This window comes from Eleutherodactylus coqui, chromosome 8 (assembly GCF_035609145.1).
Source record: "Eleutherodactylus coqui strain aEleCoq1 chromosome 8, aEleCoq1.hap1, whole genome shotgun sequence".
In the NCBI taxonomy this organism is placed as follows: Eukaryota; Metazoa; Chordata; class Amphibia; order Anura; family Eleutherodactylidae; genus Eleutherodactylus; species Eleutherodactylus coqui.
This window is the reverse complement of record NC_089844.1, coordinates 39,482,596-39,501,122: the sequence shown is the minus strand read 5'-3', so window position 1 is coordinate 39,501,122 and position 18,527 is coordinate 39,482,596. Positions and strand designations below refer to the sequence as shown.

Below are 18,527 nucleotides of genomic sequence, written 5' to 3'. Positions count from 1 at the left end.
GGTACTAGAGCCTCCATGCCCGGAAGTATCACATCTCGTATACAAGTTAGAGATGGCCCGATAGGGTACCAGAGACTCCATGCCGACCTGTTTCACATCCTACATCCAAACTAGAGGTGGTACAACAGGATCTTAGAGCCTCCATGTTCGTCCATATCACATCTTGTATCCAAGCTAGAGATGGCCTAACAAGGTACTAGAGCCTCCATGTCCACCCGAATCACATCTTGATTCCAAGGTAGAGGCGGTACAACAGGGTACTAGAGCCTCCATGCTCACCTGTATCACATCTTGCATCCGAGCAATTGTCAGCCCAACAGGGTACTAGAGCCTCATTTCCCATAGTGTCATATCTTGTATATAAGCTAGAGGTGGCCCAACAACGTACTAGAGCCTCCATGCCCACCTGTGTCACATCTTGCATCCAAGCTAGAGGTGGCCCAACAAGATACTAGAACCTCCATTCCCATGCATATCACATCTCATATACAAGCTAGAGGTGACCCGACAGGGTACTAGAGCCTCCATGCTCACACGTATCACTTCTTGTATCGAAGCTACAGGTGGTACAGCAGGGTACTAGAGCCTCCATGCCCCGAGTATCACATCTTGTATCAAAGCTAGAGGCGGTACAACAGGGTGCTAGAGCCTCCAAGCCCGCCCGTATCACTTCTTGTATCCAAGCTAGATGCTGTACAACAGGCTACTAAAGCTTCCATGCCCGCCATATCACATCTTCTATCCAAGCTAGAAGGGGTATAACAGGGTACTAGAGCCTCCATGCACGCCCTTATCACATCTTGTATCCAAGCTAGAAGGGGTATAACAGGGTACTAGAGCCTCCTTGCCCACCTGTATCACATTTTGTATCCAAGCTAGAGACAGTACAACAGGGTACTAGAGCCTCCCTACAAGGGGTCAGTTTTCCACAAAATATCACCCTTTTGGTCTGATGTTGTAATCACTTATATCAATGTTACAATCACACAGAGAAAGTCTCATTCCATTCCGACAACTTCTTCTAGGTGCATTATTTTTTGTCCATGAGTATTTATTGGCTGTACAACTCTCTAATACTATCATACATCCTTAGATGCTTTTATTTTTTCTTTTGAGTAGGTGTTCTGAAGCTCTACAGACATGGGGTACTATCAAAACATCTAAGTAAAAACTAGCCTTCATGCCTCTTATCCAGGATCTTCACTGATTGTTGTTTACTGATCTGATGCACTTATACACTGAGCTGATTTCTGTAGGAAGCAGACAGCTCCGTTCGCACTGCAGTGGTCAGGTTTGCTATTGCAGGCTATTCACTTCAATGGGAACTGTGCCTGAAATACTAAGGAGGCCCATTGCAGTGGGAATGGAGCTATCTTCTTCCTGCAGAAATCAGCTCAGTATGAGCGCATGGACCCTGGGGGAAGCTGATTAGCAGGGATACCTGGTGGCAAACCAATGCTGATCTACTATTGATGGCCCATCTTAAGGGTAGACAATCTGTAATTTACAACTGAACAACCACTTTAAAGGAGATGTCTCGAGGAAGCAGTTAAATTTTTTTTTTGCCCAGTCCCCCCCATTAAGTACACATTACTAAGCCCCCCTGTAAATGACATTTCTAGCTGGTTTGTACTTACCGTTCCAGCGTTTCAGCAACTTATAAAGTTTTCTCAAGATGGCCGCCGGCTCTTTCCCCGTCGCTCGCTGCAGCCCGACGTGCGCGCTCCCGAGACACCGCCAGCTGTGTCTCCATGGCAACCGGACGCATCGCAGCTGCCGACCAGACGCCCACCGCCAGGCAGCAGGTAAGGCGCTAGCCCCCGGCTCCCCAGCGCTAGACCCTCAGCCCAGGTGAAGGCCCCGGAGCCCAGCGCTAGGTTCCGGAGCCCAGCGCTAGTTCCCCCGGCCTAGCGGTAGCCCCCCCGGCCTGGCGGCAGCCCCCCCGGCCTGGCGGCAGCCCCCCCCGGCCTAGCGGCAGCCCCCCCCGGCCTAGCGGCAGCCCCCCCGGCCTAGCGGCAGCCCCCCCCCGGCCTGGCGGCAGCCCCCCCCGGCCTGGCGGCAGCCCCCCCCCGGCCTAGCGGCAGCCCCCCCGGCCTGGCGGCAGCCCCCCCCGGCCTAGCGGCAGCCCCCCCCGGCCTAGCGGCAGCCCCCCCCGGCGCAGCGGCAGCCCCCCCATCGCAGCGACAGCCCCCCCGGCCTAGCGCTAGTTCCCCCATCGCAGCGACAGCCCCCCCCCCCCCCCGGCGCAGCGCTAGTTCCCCCGGCGCAGTGCTAGTTCCCCCCCGACCCATCACTTACCTGGGACGCTTCTCGGGGCTGCTGGGCTGGGCTGGGCTTCTCCGCTGGGCAGCTCCAGTTTCTGCACCTTCCTCTAACAGAGGAAGGTGCAGAATGGCCGCTGCAGCGCGCTCCCGAGCAGTGACAGCTCGTCTGCGCATGCGCAGAAGAGCTGTAGCGGGGAGCACACTGAAGCGGCTCGTGCTGAATAGAGAAGACCGGACTGCGCAAGCGCGTCTAAAAAAGCAAGCTGCCAGCGAATTTAGACGGAACCATGGAGACGAGGACGCTAGCAACGGAGCAGGTAAGTGGAATAACTTCTGTATGGCTCATATTTAATGCACGATGTATATTACAAAGTGCATTAATATGGCCATACGGAAGTGTATAACCCCACTTGGTTTCGCGAGACCACCCCTTTAAGTAAAGATCAGTTTTACTAACCCACAAGAACAACGGTGGCCTCTGCATTTTCTGGGATCTTTTCCATGAGCTTCCACTGTCTTAAACGGTGACCATCGGGTCCATTCAATGTTTTCTAGATTACACAAGAAGAGAAGAAGACAAAGAACGTGCTTGAAAGATGCCATAGACCTAGCAATGCCAGGGGAGGATTTTGTAAACTGCAAACGAGAAGTAGGAATTATAGATCTGTTATGGGGTGCAACACCTGGAAGGGCTCATCTCCATATGGAGGTTAGCGATGACTATGGATGATGGAGGGGGAGTGATGTAAGACATTGCAATGAAGTCCTACAGGTTACTTCTTATTTCTACATACAGCATTCTTGCTGTGTGCATGATCCTTGCCCTGCAGCCTCACCGTTTGCATTATCCTTGTACTATGACATCATTATGTGTTTTCTGCCTGTTCTATGAGGTCACTTATTGTTTTATCTATGTACTATGATATCACAGTGTGCATTAACCTTCGACTGTTGCATCAGTATGTGGATTATCCCTGTACTGTGACATCACTGTATGTATTATTCCTTTACAATGACATCACCATGTGTGTTATCTCTGTGCGATGTGCTGTGACATCATTATCCTTGCACTCTGATATCACTATATGCATTATCTCTGTACTGTTACATTACTGTGTACATTATTTATGTACTGTGTCATCACTATATGCATTAAACATGTAATATGACATCAGTTTGTATCATTCTTGTATTATGACATCACTACATGCAATATCCCTGTACTGTGTGCATAATTCCTGTACTGTGACATCACTGTGTGCATTATCCCTATATTGTGATATCATTGTGTGTATTACCTGTGAACTGTGATATCAGTGTGTGCATTACCTCCGTACTATAACATCATTATGTGCATTATACCTGTACTGTGTTATCACTGTGTGCATTATCTTTGAACTGTGACATCACTGTATACATTATCCCTATTCTGTGACATCACTGTATACATTATCCCTGTACTGTGACATCATTGTGTGCATTACCCCTATACTGTGACATCACTGTGTACATTATCCCTGCACTGTGACATCACTGTGTACATTATCCATGCACTGTGACATCACTGTGTACATTATCACTGTTCTGTCACATCATTGTGTGCATTACTCCTGTACTGTGACATCACTGTGTGCATTATCTCTGTACTACGACATCACTGTTTGCATTACCCCTGTACTGTAACATTACTGTGTGCATTACCCCTGTACTGTAACATTACTGTGTGCATTACCCCTGTACTGTAACATTATTGTTTCCATTATCCCTGTGCTGTCACACTATGAGATCCTTTAGGAATGTATCCATTGGCTTATCTCACCTGCTTGCTGTCTTGATCCATATGGGAATTATTTGCAGTGGTTTCTTTGGGTGGGCTGTTGGTTGTAACATGGTTGCTTGCACCAGACGTGGATGTGTTACGAGGATGGGAAGGCTCTCTTCCATCATTAGGATGGCTACCAAAGAGAAATTACTGTAATTAAATGGGGCTTTACCATAACCAGCATTTATAGAGCAACTATTATAGCACTTTGCAAAAAGTGGCCCCTCATGTAATGAAACTCCCCAGGAAAGTCCACAATTTATATGAAAACAAGCAAATAAGAAGCAGTGGACTTCCATAGAACAATCAGGCATTTTGGTCATATACAGATTAAGATGCCTGTCCATGGGCGGGGCGGATTCTCGCGAGTGGCTTTCCACCACGCGAGATCATTTCAAGTCACTGCGATTTTCCACGATGAACCTATCATTATGATAGGGTCATCGCAGACAATCGGCGAAAATCGTGACATGCTGTGATTTTTAGATACAAGCAGTCTGTAGAAGGTGTCTGATTGACTCCAAATCGGTTCTACAGCAAGACAACCCCCCAAAACATACAGAACTAGCTTCAGCATAAAGAAGAACAAGGAGTCCTGGAAGTGAGGATTTGGCCCCACAGACCTCTGATCTCATCATCATCCAGTCTGTTTGGGATTACATGAAGAGACAGAAGGATTGGAGTGAGCCGACATCCACAGCATATCTATGCTTAGTTCTCCAAGGTGTTTGGAACAACCTCCCTGATGAGTTCCTTCAAAAACTGTGTGCAAGTGTACCTAGAAGAACTGATGCTGTTATGAAGACAAAGGGTGCTCAATAGCCTGTAGTGTCGGAGACCTTTTTTGTCTGAATGGAAGGCACATTTCATGTCATTGAGTATGCTGATTTCAAAAATCAAGACGAAAAAATTCTCCCTGAAACAGGAAACCTCCCTATTTACACCTGAAAAACGGAAAAATCACATTGCTATCAATAATTTTCATATTTTATATATTTGTTTATTTATGTTGTTTATTATTTCTTTTTGGCCCAAAATAAAAGAAAACATATTGATTTGTTATTAATTAAAACCAAAATACATGAACCATCCTAACCAGATTACTTGTTTCTGTACGTACAAAACCCATCCCAATCTTTACAGCAGTCATCTCCTCATCAGCCGACTCGATGTACTCATACTATTTAGGAGAAGGATGGCTATAGTCTTTTTTGTATCGAAACATGGCAGTGAATGTTTCAGTTTTTTCCGGTCATTTAGGGAGGTGTTCCGGTTTTCAGATAATTCTTTTCGTTTTTGATTTTTGAAATCCGCATACTCAATGACATAAAACCTGAAATGCGCCTTCCATTCAGACAAAACAGGTCTCCGACACTACAGGCTAGTGAACACACGAAATACTGATGTGATTTACATTTCTCTTTTGTTCAGTACTTTGTATTTTGTTAATTGAGAAAAATAAACTACTAAAGGTTTGTTCACATCAGCATCAGAGGTTCCATTCGGAACCGCTGTCACTGATTTCTGCTAGAAAACAGGGTGAAATAGTGTTGTAAGTAGAGATGAGCGAGCATACTCGCTAAGGGCAATTATTCGATCGAGCATTGCCCTTAGCGAGTACCTGCCCGCTCGGGAGCAAAGATTCGGCTGCTGGCGGCGGGCAGGGAGCGGCAGGGGAGAGCGGGGAGGAACGGAGAGGAGATCTCTCTCTCCCCCCGCTCTCCTCTGCTCACTGCCGCAACTCACCTGTCACCTGCGCCAGCAGCTGAACCTTTTCTTCCGAGCGGGCAGGTACTCGCTAAGGACAATGCTCGATCGAGTAATTGTCCTTAGCGAGTATGCTCGCTCATCTCTAGTTGTAAGCAGCGCTATTTCGTCTTGTAAATTCTGGCAAAATATCGAACTGCTGGACGGAAGTTGAGGGGACCCCCATTATAGTCAATAGTTTGGTGCTCTTTACTTCAATCATAAGACAGAACCTTTCAGCCAGACGGCGCCATCTTCCTGCTCCCCGAATGGAGCAGGAAAACAGAATCCCCTAACGCTCATGTGAACGAGCCCTAACACTTCTATTTTTGAAAGCTTTCTTACTTTGCAGAATTTTTTCCACGCTTGCCTAAAACATTTGCGCAGTACTGTCGTTAGACACACCCATGTATAATGACACTGAAGAAGGCTATAGCTACAGTTAGTTCAGACCCACTGGTTACCTGTGCTTCAACAAAAGTGAGCGCAAAACATTGGCACGATCAATGACTCTTATCTGGTCCGAAACAACCATAGTCTCTACAATCATCTGGGCGATTCCAGGCATAGCGGTCTGGTCCAAGTCCAACAGTACTGCTCCTAGAATCCAAATGTGGTCAATGTAAACTGATGTACTAGAAGATAACTACTTAACAACCTGAATCTGTTCCCTACAACATTCTGAATGAGATTGACTGCCAAGAGTAACATTTACAGTGGTCATAATACGCTTACGCACAGTATCAGTCTGCAGCTGTAAGAGCCACCAGAAAAAATTATGGTAGACATGAAAAGGCATGCAAATCTCATAGTCTGTAACATTTTGGAGATTCTTTTTCCCCTTTTACCCAAAGGCACAAGCTACAGATCATGGTCGGCCTTAGCTACATGTGACCTGTGCAATCACCAGTTTGTAGGTGGGACACCAGGTGGATGTAGGCTGGGGGTGATCACCCCTATAGGTCCGCCCAGTAGCATCTTGTGGCGCTACATGAATTATCATCCTCTGTCTCGTCCACTCTCATGTTCAGAGGTGCCGCTGTCAGTGCATCGGTGTCCTTGCTCTGCTACTGCATTTATGTTATGAGCTTGGTTCTGAGGCTGTATTTATGTTATGAGCTTGGTGCTGAGCCTGTATTTATGTTATGAGCTTGGTTCTGAGGCTGTATTTATGTTATGAGCTTGGTGCTGAGCCTGTATTTATGTTATGAGCTTGGTTCTGATACTCTATGTTCTGAGGTTTTCCATGGTGTATTTATGCTATGAGTTTGGTTCAGGTGCTGCATTTATGTACTCAGTTTGGTTCTAGCGCTGTATTTATATGATGAGCTTGGTTCTGGTATTGTATTTATTTCCTGAGCTGTTCTGGTGCAGGTATGCTGCTATCTTGCTGCTTTCTACACCAGCAGAATGTAGGCATACTGCCTGTTAGTGCAATATTTACTGAGGAGAATTTATCAAGGCCGTGCAGTAGTTTTCGGTCATCAATAAGAAGAACATTTTTGTGCAAGTAGGGTTTAGCTAAAAAAAAAGTGACGTCTGTTATACGCCTGTCACTCTACTTTTCCAAAGTGTCTAGAGAAGGTTACGCAATTTAAGTGGAGTTAGGTTTTTTTGACCGATTTAACAAATGCAACTTTGTCACAATTAGAGATGAGCGAGCATACTCCATAAGGTAAACTACTCGAGCGAATAGTGCCTTATTCGAGTACCTGCCTGCTCGTCTCTAAAGATTAGGGTGTCGGCAGGGAAGACCGGTGAGTTCCGGGAGTGAGCGGGGGGGGGGGGGGAGTGAGAGAGAGATCTCCCCCAGTTCCTCCCCGCTCTCCCCCGCCGCTCCCCACCCCCTGACGGCACCCGAATCTTTAGAGACGAGCGGGCAGGTACTCGAATAAGGCACTACTCGCTCGAGTAGTTTGCCTTAGCGAATATGCTCGCTCATCTCTAGTCACAATCTCACTCCAGTAGCTGGGTAGCATAAAAAGTGACTCTACATTCTTAGATCTCTTCAGAGATGTGACTAGGTTATCATCAGTATCCATCATTTGATACTTTTGTTGCAAATAACGCCAATGTAGCCTCCAGCATAACTCACTTAAAAAAATGTTACATTACCTTGTTTTTTCTTATGCTAGGGAGGGCGCCAAAAAAAACCCCTTGCACAGGATGCCATCTACTGTAAGGTCGGCACTATTACAGATACACTGTAACAATGTGCAATCCACAGAAGCCCAAATAAGTGCCAACCACAAAAGCCCCCCCCCCCCCCCCCCATAAGAGACACACCCACATAGTTAGTTTTTTTTAGCACTGGGTGGGACAGCTTTAGATGGACATCCTCATGTCATGTCCAACAGAACACCAGCAGTTCCCTCTTTCCAGGAAACATCCCAAACATCAGAGAAGGATTGATTCCCGAGTTGGACTTTTTCTTATATAAAATCATAAAATGTGGTTTCTTGTTATTTCAGCTTTAAGGGCTAAAAAATATTCAGTACTTTACTTCCTTAATTGCTTCCTTTAGGATGAACCTACAAAAACCTACCATGTGTGATGGTCTTCCTGAGCTCGAGAAGGCTACGGAATGACAACGAAGCCACATGAGGCTTTCCCCACCGTGATGTGTCCTGCTCCACATCCTCCTCAAATTTGATCCAGCGAGCGGTCTCCTTCCAATGCATTTCATTGGCTCCTTCACACACCAGCTCGTTCAGCTCCACAAAGACCTGGAGATAGGAAATAGAAGGTCAATACAGAGGGTCCAAGTAATATCTAAAGTTCATGGCTATGATGTAATTTTGCATGACTGGCATTGTTCAGTAGCATATTCTTCAATATATGTATTCTTCCTTGAAGGAGATGACTTTGGCTTACCTCATGGGGTCCTTTCTTATCAGTTTTTTTCCTGAACCAGTTTGTCTGTGGTGGGGTGGAGGTGGCCTCCTTCCGGCTTATGCGGTTCTTTGTTACCACTTGCCTGCGCAGTGCTGGAGGTTCCTCTAAATTCAGAACTATGCAAATAAGACAACTATTATCTAAGAATTATGTGGAGGGGTTATGGTGGGATTTGGATTGGGTGCAAAAACCCATCTGAAAAACATGCATTAAATTGCTGTACTGAGTCACAAATCAGAAACTACCCAAGTATCCCTAGAGTAAGACACAATAACCAATGGATATATCTATGATATGAGTTACCCCATTCCTCCACCACCTTGAAAGCCACTAACCAATAACTATAATGGTCATGATGAGATACTTCCTGATTTTTGACTCCTTGTATATTTGACATGTCCTAGGATACTAATACTATACACTATATGGACAGAAAAGGCCCCCTTGCTACTCCCTGGTACATCTGGGGGAAGGCTTGTTCTTCATCACTTCCTGTAGGCTATATTCACCTACTGATAGTTCTGTCAATTGACTCCCATTCACTGCAGCTGCCATAAAGCGCACGCACCCTGCTATACTGACTATACAGATAATACAGGAAGGAAGTGTGTGTCTCTAATATGGCCGATCCCATGGAAGTTCACAAAATTAAAAATAAATAACTATTGAATAAAAAAAAACCTAAAAACACATAATTTCTCATTTCAGATACTCCCTTTCATAGAACAAGCACTAGACTAAAAACCCAATTAGTGTTTCCATCCAATGGGGCCTCCAGCAAATCTCAGTGTCCTTTGCATTTTGGTCATTTGCCTCTCTCACCCATTCCAAAGTTTCAGCATTGAAAAGCGATCCCACAGTCCTGGCAGTCATTTTTCCCCCTTGCATCTGGCGCCAGAAATGCTGATGGTATATAAGAATGCCTTCCGACAGGCCTTCTAATAAATGTAAAGGTTCCTTTACACTGGGCGACCATTGGTTAGATAATAATTTGAAAGCGAATTCAAGCAATAGTTGTTCAGTGTGAACATGGCCACCGACAGAGTGATGAGCGAAACATCACTAGTTGTTTCATTTCAGCTTACTACAAAAAATTGACGCCGGTTGATCAGAAGTCGTCTGATGTCAAGTCACAGTTGTTCATATTTGAACGAACTGCAAACAAATTTGCATGGAGATCCTGTCTATGAACAATATCTAGGCAAACAACTAATGAACAGTCATCACTGTGTAAAAGCAAACAAACGACTGTCAATCATACGCTTCAATTACTTTCTTGAAGGACTATCTGAACAATGGTTGCTACATGTAAAGGTTCCTTAGGTAACATTGCTGGATCTCCACAAATGTGGTGATCCATCAGTCCTTTTTGGCGAATTTGCCCTGATGGACAGTTTGGCCAGTTCCTCTCAACTGAGGTTGTTTTAAAGTGTCCAAGTTAAACCTACGGTTGAATCTCCAGGTTACAAATCTTGGAGCATCTGTAGGCCCTGAGTGGAAACATCTACTTGCACCTTAACCCTTATCTTCATTGTATGGGTGGAAGAATTAATGTCTTAAAAAGATATTGGGATTCTTAAAAGAGTTCTTCATCAAAAAAATCTGATTGATATCGCAGTGGGGTCCATAAATGTATGCTTTGTCTCATGTCAAGTGTCACTATGTTTTATTTGACCCAACTAAAGGTCCATTTACACGTAACAATTATCACTCAAAATTCGTTTAAACGATGGCAAATGAGCGATAATCGTTGCTTGTGGTCATCGTTCACTTTTCATCTGAATGATGATTTTAAGGTGAGCTTAAAATCCATTGTTCAGCCAGAGAGAGATAGCACGGACCGCGCACTGTGTTCTCTCCGTGTGTCGGATATTACATTGTATTCTGCCCACAGCCCGTGCAAGAACAATGCAGCCAACATGCTGTGCTCTGCAAACAGCTCCTGGAGGCCCTTTTAAGTGCAAATGAAGGTGATAAAGTGTTAATGGACATTCGTGTTTATTAACACTTTATGCAAAATGATCGCTAAAACTATCAATCTTTCAATGGTTTGAAAGACTGTCATTGCGTGTAAACAGGCCTTAATAGTTAAGTCGGCCTTCAATTCAATACTTGATCAATCTGAAAAGGCTTGGTTACTAGGGATAAACAGTCTGACAGCCCAATATCAAAGACTGGAGATATATCCATAGCAAGCAGTCTACATGTTATAACAAAGCTTGCTTAGCACTGTTCTAAGTGAAAATAAACACAAAAACATCACTAAGAAGGATATATGTCATAAACACAGTCAAAGTAGATGAATGTTACTCACGAATACCATCTCCTTCTGGATGGGATAGATGGTTTTTGATGGATTCCCAAAGATCGTAATCCTCAAAGTTCAGGACAAACTCTTCAAAGTCCTCTCGTCCTACTGAGTCCCTCATATTTCGGGTGGAGCTTTCTTTCCTTACCAGTTCATTGGAGGCCTCCTCCTTCCCTTCACTCTCGTCACCTTCTTGTATGGTTCTCATCTTACTTTTCCCTTATCGTCTCCAAATAAACCTCTTGGTCTTATACTCTCAGTGTTGACCGTATCTGGGTCTCCCTACAATATACTGATACTTTCTGGAAAAGCGTCAGCTACTTATAGGTAATGTATGAATACCAAGGTTGAATCCTTCCCACAATGTCCACATATCACAGGTGGACTTCTTCACCTGACCTGTAGCCAAATGATGGTGCAAGACATAGCACTAGCAATCAGTAGACCATGGAACCCCAAAATTGCCTTTGTATTAAAATTACCCAATTCCTTCTCTGTTCCTCCCTAGTGGAACTGGAATGGTTGCTTGGAAATTAACTAACTAAACTCAACGCATATCCGCCCTAGTCTATATTTTTCCTAAATGTGTCTTCTAAAGTCCATCTCGTAGGATTTTCCCTAATTTCGACTTCGCCTCAATGGTCTGGTGTTGTCTCCAGTGTGTCCGTCTGGTGTATCTTCTCTGTGTGTCGTTACCCGCCTGTTCTATTGAGTTCTCCATGTCCCCAGGACATCTCCATGGATTTCCATGACGTTCTTCAACCATCCCGTTGCCCAGTGATGACAGTCTCGGGCATGTGTTCTTTTTTTAGAATGTAGAGTAACACGAGACACGGTTCCCCTCTTTTTCTAGGACATTGAGTAAAGGTCAATGGACGACCAACATCCATGCTGGTTCATTATTTACGACGGTGTTTATTATGTACCCGTAGTCCATCAGGACACGTAAACCATTTATTTTATGCTATATACAAAGTATACTTCTGGCATTGAAGAGGCATAACTGTTACTAAAATACAACAAATCAATACTTTCCCTTGGTGTAATTATTGATCGGCTAGTAATTGATCGCTCTCCGGAGCCTCCAGCAGTTCCTGCACTTCATTCAATGTCAGAGCACAGTTATGATGAATAGGTGTGGGGATTAGGGGGAGACACAAGGCTCCTGTACTGAATATATATCTGCATTGGAGGACATAAAAAAAGGGATTCTGAATTTTGTATAAGTAAGACTGGATGGCCTCTTCTTACAATCCCTTTTTGTTGGAAGGCTCACTTGAAAATAACTTGGTCCCAGGTTATTCCACTGCTGGAAAATCCTGTAATCAGCTGTGATTTAAAGAGACTCTGTCACCATGTTTGTGTAGCCCTCATTAAGAGCACCATAAAGTAGCACCTGTCACACTGATTACAGTGATACATCTGCTGTGTGGATCTGTGCAGTACTTTGGGAGAAACTTGGATTTTATTAGAGGCAGCCAGACACAGAACTAGTCCTGTATATTCATGAGCTGAAGGCTGACTACACCCACCCCACCATCCAGCCAATGATTGGCAGCCCTCTCTCTCTATACACAGTAATAGGCAGACAGCAGTCAATCAGTGGCTGGAGGGTGGGTGGGTGAAGCTGGCCTGCAGCTCATGAATATCCAGGACTACTTTAAGTAGTCCTCCACGCATGTGCTGCTACTGATAAAATGCAAGTTTCTCTAAACCTACTGCACACATCCCCACAGCAGACATATCACTGTAATCAGTGTGACTAACTGGCTCTAACTTATACTGCTCTCAGAGAGGGGTGCAAAAACATGGTGATAGAGTCTCTGAGCATTAGGACCCAAAAATGAATTGACTTGTTTTGAAAACATATGTTAAGTATGATATTAGAGAATTCCGAGTTAATAGAAGGTGTGTGTGCTATCAATCTTTGTGCCTGAGCACAAAGCAGTTACATAGAGCATCTCTCTGTTATGTCTGACCCGTTCCTGAAAGAGCAACCGTAATATATGATATTCGTAGCACCCCCTACATGTTAATGCAGGAATCGTACAATCTGACCTGACTGCTTACCTTGCAGGTATATACATGTTATAACTATACATCATATCCCCAATTTATACAGTACTGTGCAAAGATTTTAGGGGAAAATGCTGCAAAGTAAGAATACTTTCAAAAATAGAAATGTTAATGGTTTATTTTTGTCAATTATCAAAATGCAAAGTGACTGAACAAAAGAGAAATGTAAATCACATCAATATTTGCTGGGACCGCCCTTTGTCTTCACAAAATCATTAGAGATGAGCGAGCGTATTCGGTAAGGCGATTTACTCGAGAGAGCATCGTTTTTTTCGAGTAACTGCTGGCTCGTCTCTGAAGATTTGAGGGGGCACGGGGGTGAGCGGGGGGCTGCGGAGGGGATCGGGAGGGAGAGAGGGATCTCTCTCACTCTCCCCTCCCCCGCTCCCAGCAGAATTCTCAGGGACGAGCCAGCAGTTACTCGAAAAAGGCGATGCTCTCTCGAGTAAATCGCCTTACCGAGTACGCTCGCTCATCTCTTCAAATCATCAGTTCTTCCAGGTACACCTACACACAAAAGGAACTCGGCACGGAGGGTATTCCAAGCATCTTGGGAATCTTCTGTGGATGTAGGTTTGCTCAAAGATGCCCTAGTTATACCACCGTGGTCCATATCACTATATACAGGAGATGTATAACTTATACCCACTGTACATATATAATTATATACAGAAGATACCCAGGTTATACCAGCATGGTCCATATTACTGTATACATGAGATGTATAACTTGTACCCACTGTACATATATAATTATATACAGGAGATACCCAGGTTATACCAGCATGGTCCATATCACTATATACAGGGAGATGTATAACTTATACCAGCTGTGCATATATAATTATATACAGGAGATGCCCAGGTTATATCAGCATTGTCCATATCACTGTATACATGAGATGTATAACTTATACCCACTGTACATACATAATTATATACAGAAGATACCCAGGTTATACCAGCATGGTCCATATCACTGTATACAAGAGATATATAACTTTTACCAGCTGTACATATACAATTATATATAGAAAATACACAGGTTATACCAGCATGCTCCATATCACTTTATGTAGGAGATATACCACTTATACCAACTGTACATATAGAATTATATACAGGAGATACCCAGGTTATACCAGCATGCTCCATATCCCTATGTACAGAAAATGTATAACTTATACTAGCTGTGCATATATAATCATATACAGGAGATACCCAGGTTATACCAGCATACTCCATATCACTATATGTAAGCTTGTCGTGGCCCGTCAGCTTATGTGTCTTGGCCAAAATGCAGACTAAGGCCTCATGTCCACGTGGAAAATCAGGCCCGCTCCGGATTCTCCATGGAGAATCCGTAGCGGGTCCCTCCTGCCCCGCGGACATGAGCGCTGAAAATAAGAATAAATAAGAATAAACTCACCCGCAGCGGACCGGGAAGGTCTTCTCTTCTTCACGGCCGGATCTTCTTTCTTCGGCCGGCGGATGTACATAGCACGCCGGCAGCGTGCCGCGCGCATGCGCCGGGCACATCCGCCGGGCCAAAGCAAGAAGATCCGGGCGTGAAGAAGAGAAGACCTGCCCGGTCCGCTGCGGGTAAGTTATCCTTATTTTAGGTCTCCCGCGGATCCGGACGGCTCCCATAGGCTTCAATAGAAGCCTGCGGGAGCCGTCCCCACGGGAGACCCGCACGAAAATGGAGCATGTCACGTTTTTTTTAATGCTCCATTTTTTTTTCATTCAATTTTATTGACCATCCGCGGGTATTAATCTACCCGCGGGTGGTCAATGCAGCCCTATGGGATGCGGATCCGCATGCGGGTGATCTGCTGCGGATTTAAAATCCTATTTTGCCCGTGGACATGAGGCCTAACAGCCGCATTTATCAGTGTATTTTTTATGCAGTTTGCTACAGATGCAGAGCGAGCCCGGGATGTTACGCCAGTGTGGCGCACTGTGGAAATACAGGACCATCCACTGCTTTGTCAGTATGGGTTGTAATCCTGTATGGTGTGTCGCACTTATCTATGGCTGGCATCCTTGGTATCAGTTCACATGTGCAGACTATTTTTGTTTGCAGTCACCACTCCCCCAATCTGGGCTGGGCTGAGCTGGGTGGCTGTTTACTAGTCTGCACTAAACATTTAGCTTGCTCATGTTGCAACCTGGCCTTCTGCATTCTACCAGGGTGTAATGGTGATTGAGCCTGCCCTGCTGTTTATAGGATGGTGCATCTTTGGCTTCTTTTTCTGTGAGTTATGTCTTTGTACAATTTTCTCTCTCACCTCTATGATTTTATATCAGTATATGTAGGATATGTATTAGAGATGAGCGAACGCGTTCGTCCGAGCTTGCTATTCGTGCGAATATTAGGGTGTTCGGGATGTTCGTTATTCGTAACGAACACCATGCGGTGTTCTGGTAAATTAAACTTTCTTCCCTGAGACGTTAGCGCTTTTTTTTGGCCAATATAAAGACAGGGAAGGCATTACAACTTCCCCCTGCAACGTTTAAGCCCTATACCACCCCCCTGCTGTGAGTGGCTGGGGAGATAAGGTGTCACCCGAGTATTGAAATCTGCCCCTCCCGCTGCTCGCTATGGATGCATTCTATATGCGCTCAATGGGGCCAGCGGCAGCAGCGCTGACCCCATTGAGAACATATAGAAGACAAATCCTTCTTCTCTGGCACAGCTGTAACAGCTGTAGCAGAGAAGAACGATGTTTGCCCATTGAATTCAATGGAACCGGCAATACAGCCGACTCCACTGAATGCAATGGGCTGCCGGCGATCGCAGGATGAATGGTCGGAAAGGGGTTAAATATATAACCCCTTTCCTGCAATTCATCCAGAAATGTGTTACACTAAAAATATATACCGGCGTATAAGGCGACGGGGCGTATAAGACGACCCCCCAACTGTCACCTTATACGCCGGTAATACAGTGGAGCAAAGAATAAAAAGCATTACTTACGTTTTTAGATGATCTGCGGCGCTCCTGCAGGCTGTCACTCCCTCCTGGTCCACGGCAGACAAGCTTTCTCCACGAAAGACTTTAAATCCCTGCCTCCAGAAGCACATGTGCCTTCAGCCAATCACAGCCAATGACAATGATGTCATTGAATGGCTGTGATTGGCTGTGTTTCTGGAGGCGGGGATTTCAAGCCTTGAAATCCCCGCCTCCAGAAACACAGCCAATCACAGCCATTCAATGACATCATTGTCATTGGCTGTGATTGGCTGAAGGCACATGTGCTTCTGGAGGCAGGGATTTAAAGTCTTTCGTGGAGAAAGCTTGTCTGCCGTGGACCAGGAGGGAGTGACAGCCTGCAGGAGCGCCGCAGATCATCTAAAAACGTAAGTAATGCTTTTTATTCTTTGCTCCACTGTATTACCGGCGTATAAGGTGACAGTTGGGGGGTCGTCTTATACGCCCCGTCGCCTTATACGCCGGTATATATTTTTAGTGTAACACATTTCTGGATGAATTGCAGGAAAGGGGTTATATATTTAACCCCTTTCCGACCATTCATCCTGCGATCGCCGGCAGCCCATTGCATTCAGTGGAGTCGGCTGTATTGCCGGTTCCATTGAATTCAATGGGCAAACATCGTTCTTCTCTGCTACAGCTGTTACAGCTGTGCCAGAGGAGGACGATCTTTATGCTGACAGTGGGGGGGGGGGGGCACTCTTGCCGCTATTGTGGCTTAATAGTGGGACCTGTGAACTTGAGATGCAGCCCACCATGTAGCCCCTCGCCTGCCCTATCCGTCACTGTGTCATTCCCATCACTTTCCTGAATTGCCCAGATTTTCACACATGAAAACCTTAGCGAGCATCGGCGAAATACAAAAATGTTCCGGTCGCCCATTGACTTCAATGGGGTTCGTTGTTCGAAACGAACCCTCGAGCATCACGGGAAGTTCATTACGAATAACGAACACCCGAACATTTTGGTGTTCGCTCATCTCTAATATGTATACATTATTCTAGCTGTACGTATACAGTGTAACAGAACAGCATAGAGTAGGCTCAGATAGGTGAGCAGGATAAGCAGGAACCCACAGGGTTCCGTCTCACAGCCCTGTGCTCTAATGACAAGCCATAGGGAGAATGGAGTGGCCAGGTTATTGACAGAAGCAGATAGCTTTGAGCTAAGAAGCAAAGGTGTGCACAGAACAGAGCCATATAAGTGTAACTCAGAAAATCAAAGACTCAAAGCGCTCCATAGTGCAGAGGGACCAAAACCATAGTAAATATGTAAAATAGGAATAAAGGTACAGTATCTCCAACAGTTGTGCACCAGCTGAAACATCCCAGCAGCTGCCAGCACTCACGGAACAGTCAGGTAGACCGTGCATGGAACTTGCAGAACTTTGAAGAAATCCGGGTGCGTTGAAGGGATGACCAGCAATTTATTAGACACAAGGCAACGCGATTCTGTGCCAGATGGGCACCTTCATCTACCCATTTACACAACAAAGCAGGAAAACACATAAATCCTGCCTGCATGCAGGGTGATCGATCGTCCAAATAGGGACGGCCCCACGCTGAAACGTATGGACCTAACTCGCCCTAGATGGTAAAATGAAAGCAGCACAGGACACAGTTTACACCAACATATCAGGAGATGCATGCGACACAGAACAGGACTGTTCATACCACATGTCTGGCCACCTGCACAGACCCACAAAACACATCACTGTCCACACCATACAGAACACCATGCATGGAAGCAAACACCAGGGTGAAGGGAAACCAGCATCCTCTAGCCAGTGGGGCTGCTATATATGAGCAGCAGACCAGTGGGGATTGGCTGGCTGGAGAAATCCATACCCAGCTAGCTCAATTATCCCACACCTGTGAATCCGTGCTCCTGGAAACCCGTAGAACAACAGGTCCCAGCAGCACAATCTAACATACTGGTTAGTAACCAAGTAAATACTTAGTGCATCATCTATTACTAATCAAACTACTATTAAGTGTTCCACATAATATCCATTTAGGTTCGGTTTGTTTCCATCTACATGTTCTTGTGTATTACTTACTATTACCCGTTGCACAGAATCTATGCAGTAGTTTGGGTCGATCACCTTCTATTTACTAAGGGTCCGCTTATATTTTCCTCAATAGAGATGAGCGAGCATACTCGGTAAGGCGATATACTCGAGAGAGCATCGACTTTTTCGAGTACCTGCTGGCTCGTCCCTGAAGATTCGGGGGAAGGGGGGCGCGGGGGTTGCAGAGGGGATCGGGAGGGAGAGAGATAGGGATCTCTCTCACTCTCCTCCCCGCTCCCCCTCGCTGCCCCGCGCAGCCCCCGACCCTGCGCTCCCCCGAATCTTTAGGGACGAGCCAGCGGATACTCGAAAAAGTCGATGCTCTCTCGAGTATATTGCCTTACCGAGTAT

The 18,527-nt window shown here is 45.4% G+C and overlaps 1 protein-coding gene across 1 annotated transcript in view; it reads right to left on the bottom strand.

Annotated features, from left to right (window-relative positions):
* SLC4A3 (solute carrier family 4 member 3) overlaps positions 1–11,765 on the bottom strand; it is a 34,572-nt gene extending 22,807 nt beyond the window's left edge. Inside the window, exons 1-7 of the mRNA XM_066575539.1 lie at positions 11,518–11,765; positions 11,042–11,434; positions 8,707–8,843; positions 8,378–8,558; positions 6,297–6,432; positions 4,084–4,219; positions 2,722–2,815 (exon numbers count right to left, since the gene is read on the bottom strand). Coding sequence (XP_066431636.1) covers positions 2,722–2,815; positions 4,084–4,219; positions 6,297–6,432; positions 8,378–8,558; positions 8,707–8,843; positions 11,042–11,243 — 886 coding nt within the window. The 5' untranslated portion in view covers positions 11,244–11,434; positions 11,518–11,765. The remainder of the gene's footprint in view (positions 1–2,721; positions 2,816–4,083; positions 4,220–6,296; positions 6,433–8,377; positions 8,559–8,706; positions 8,844–11,041; positions 11,435–11,517) is intronic.
* Positions 11,766–18,527: the final 6,762 nt, after the last annotated feature.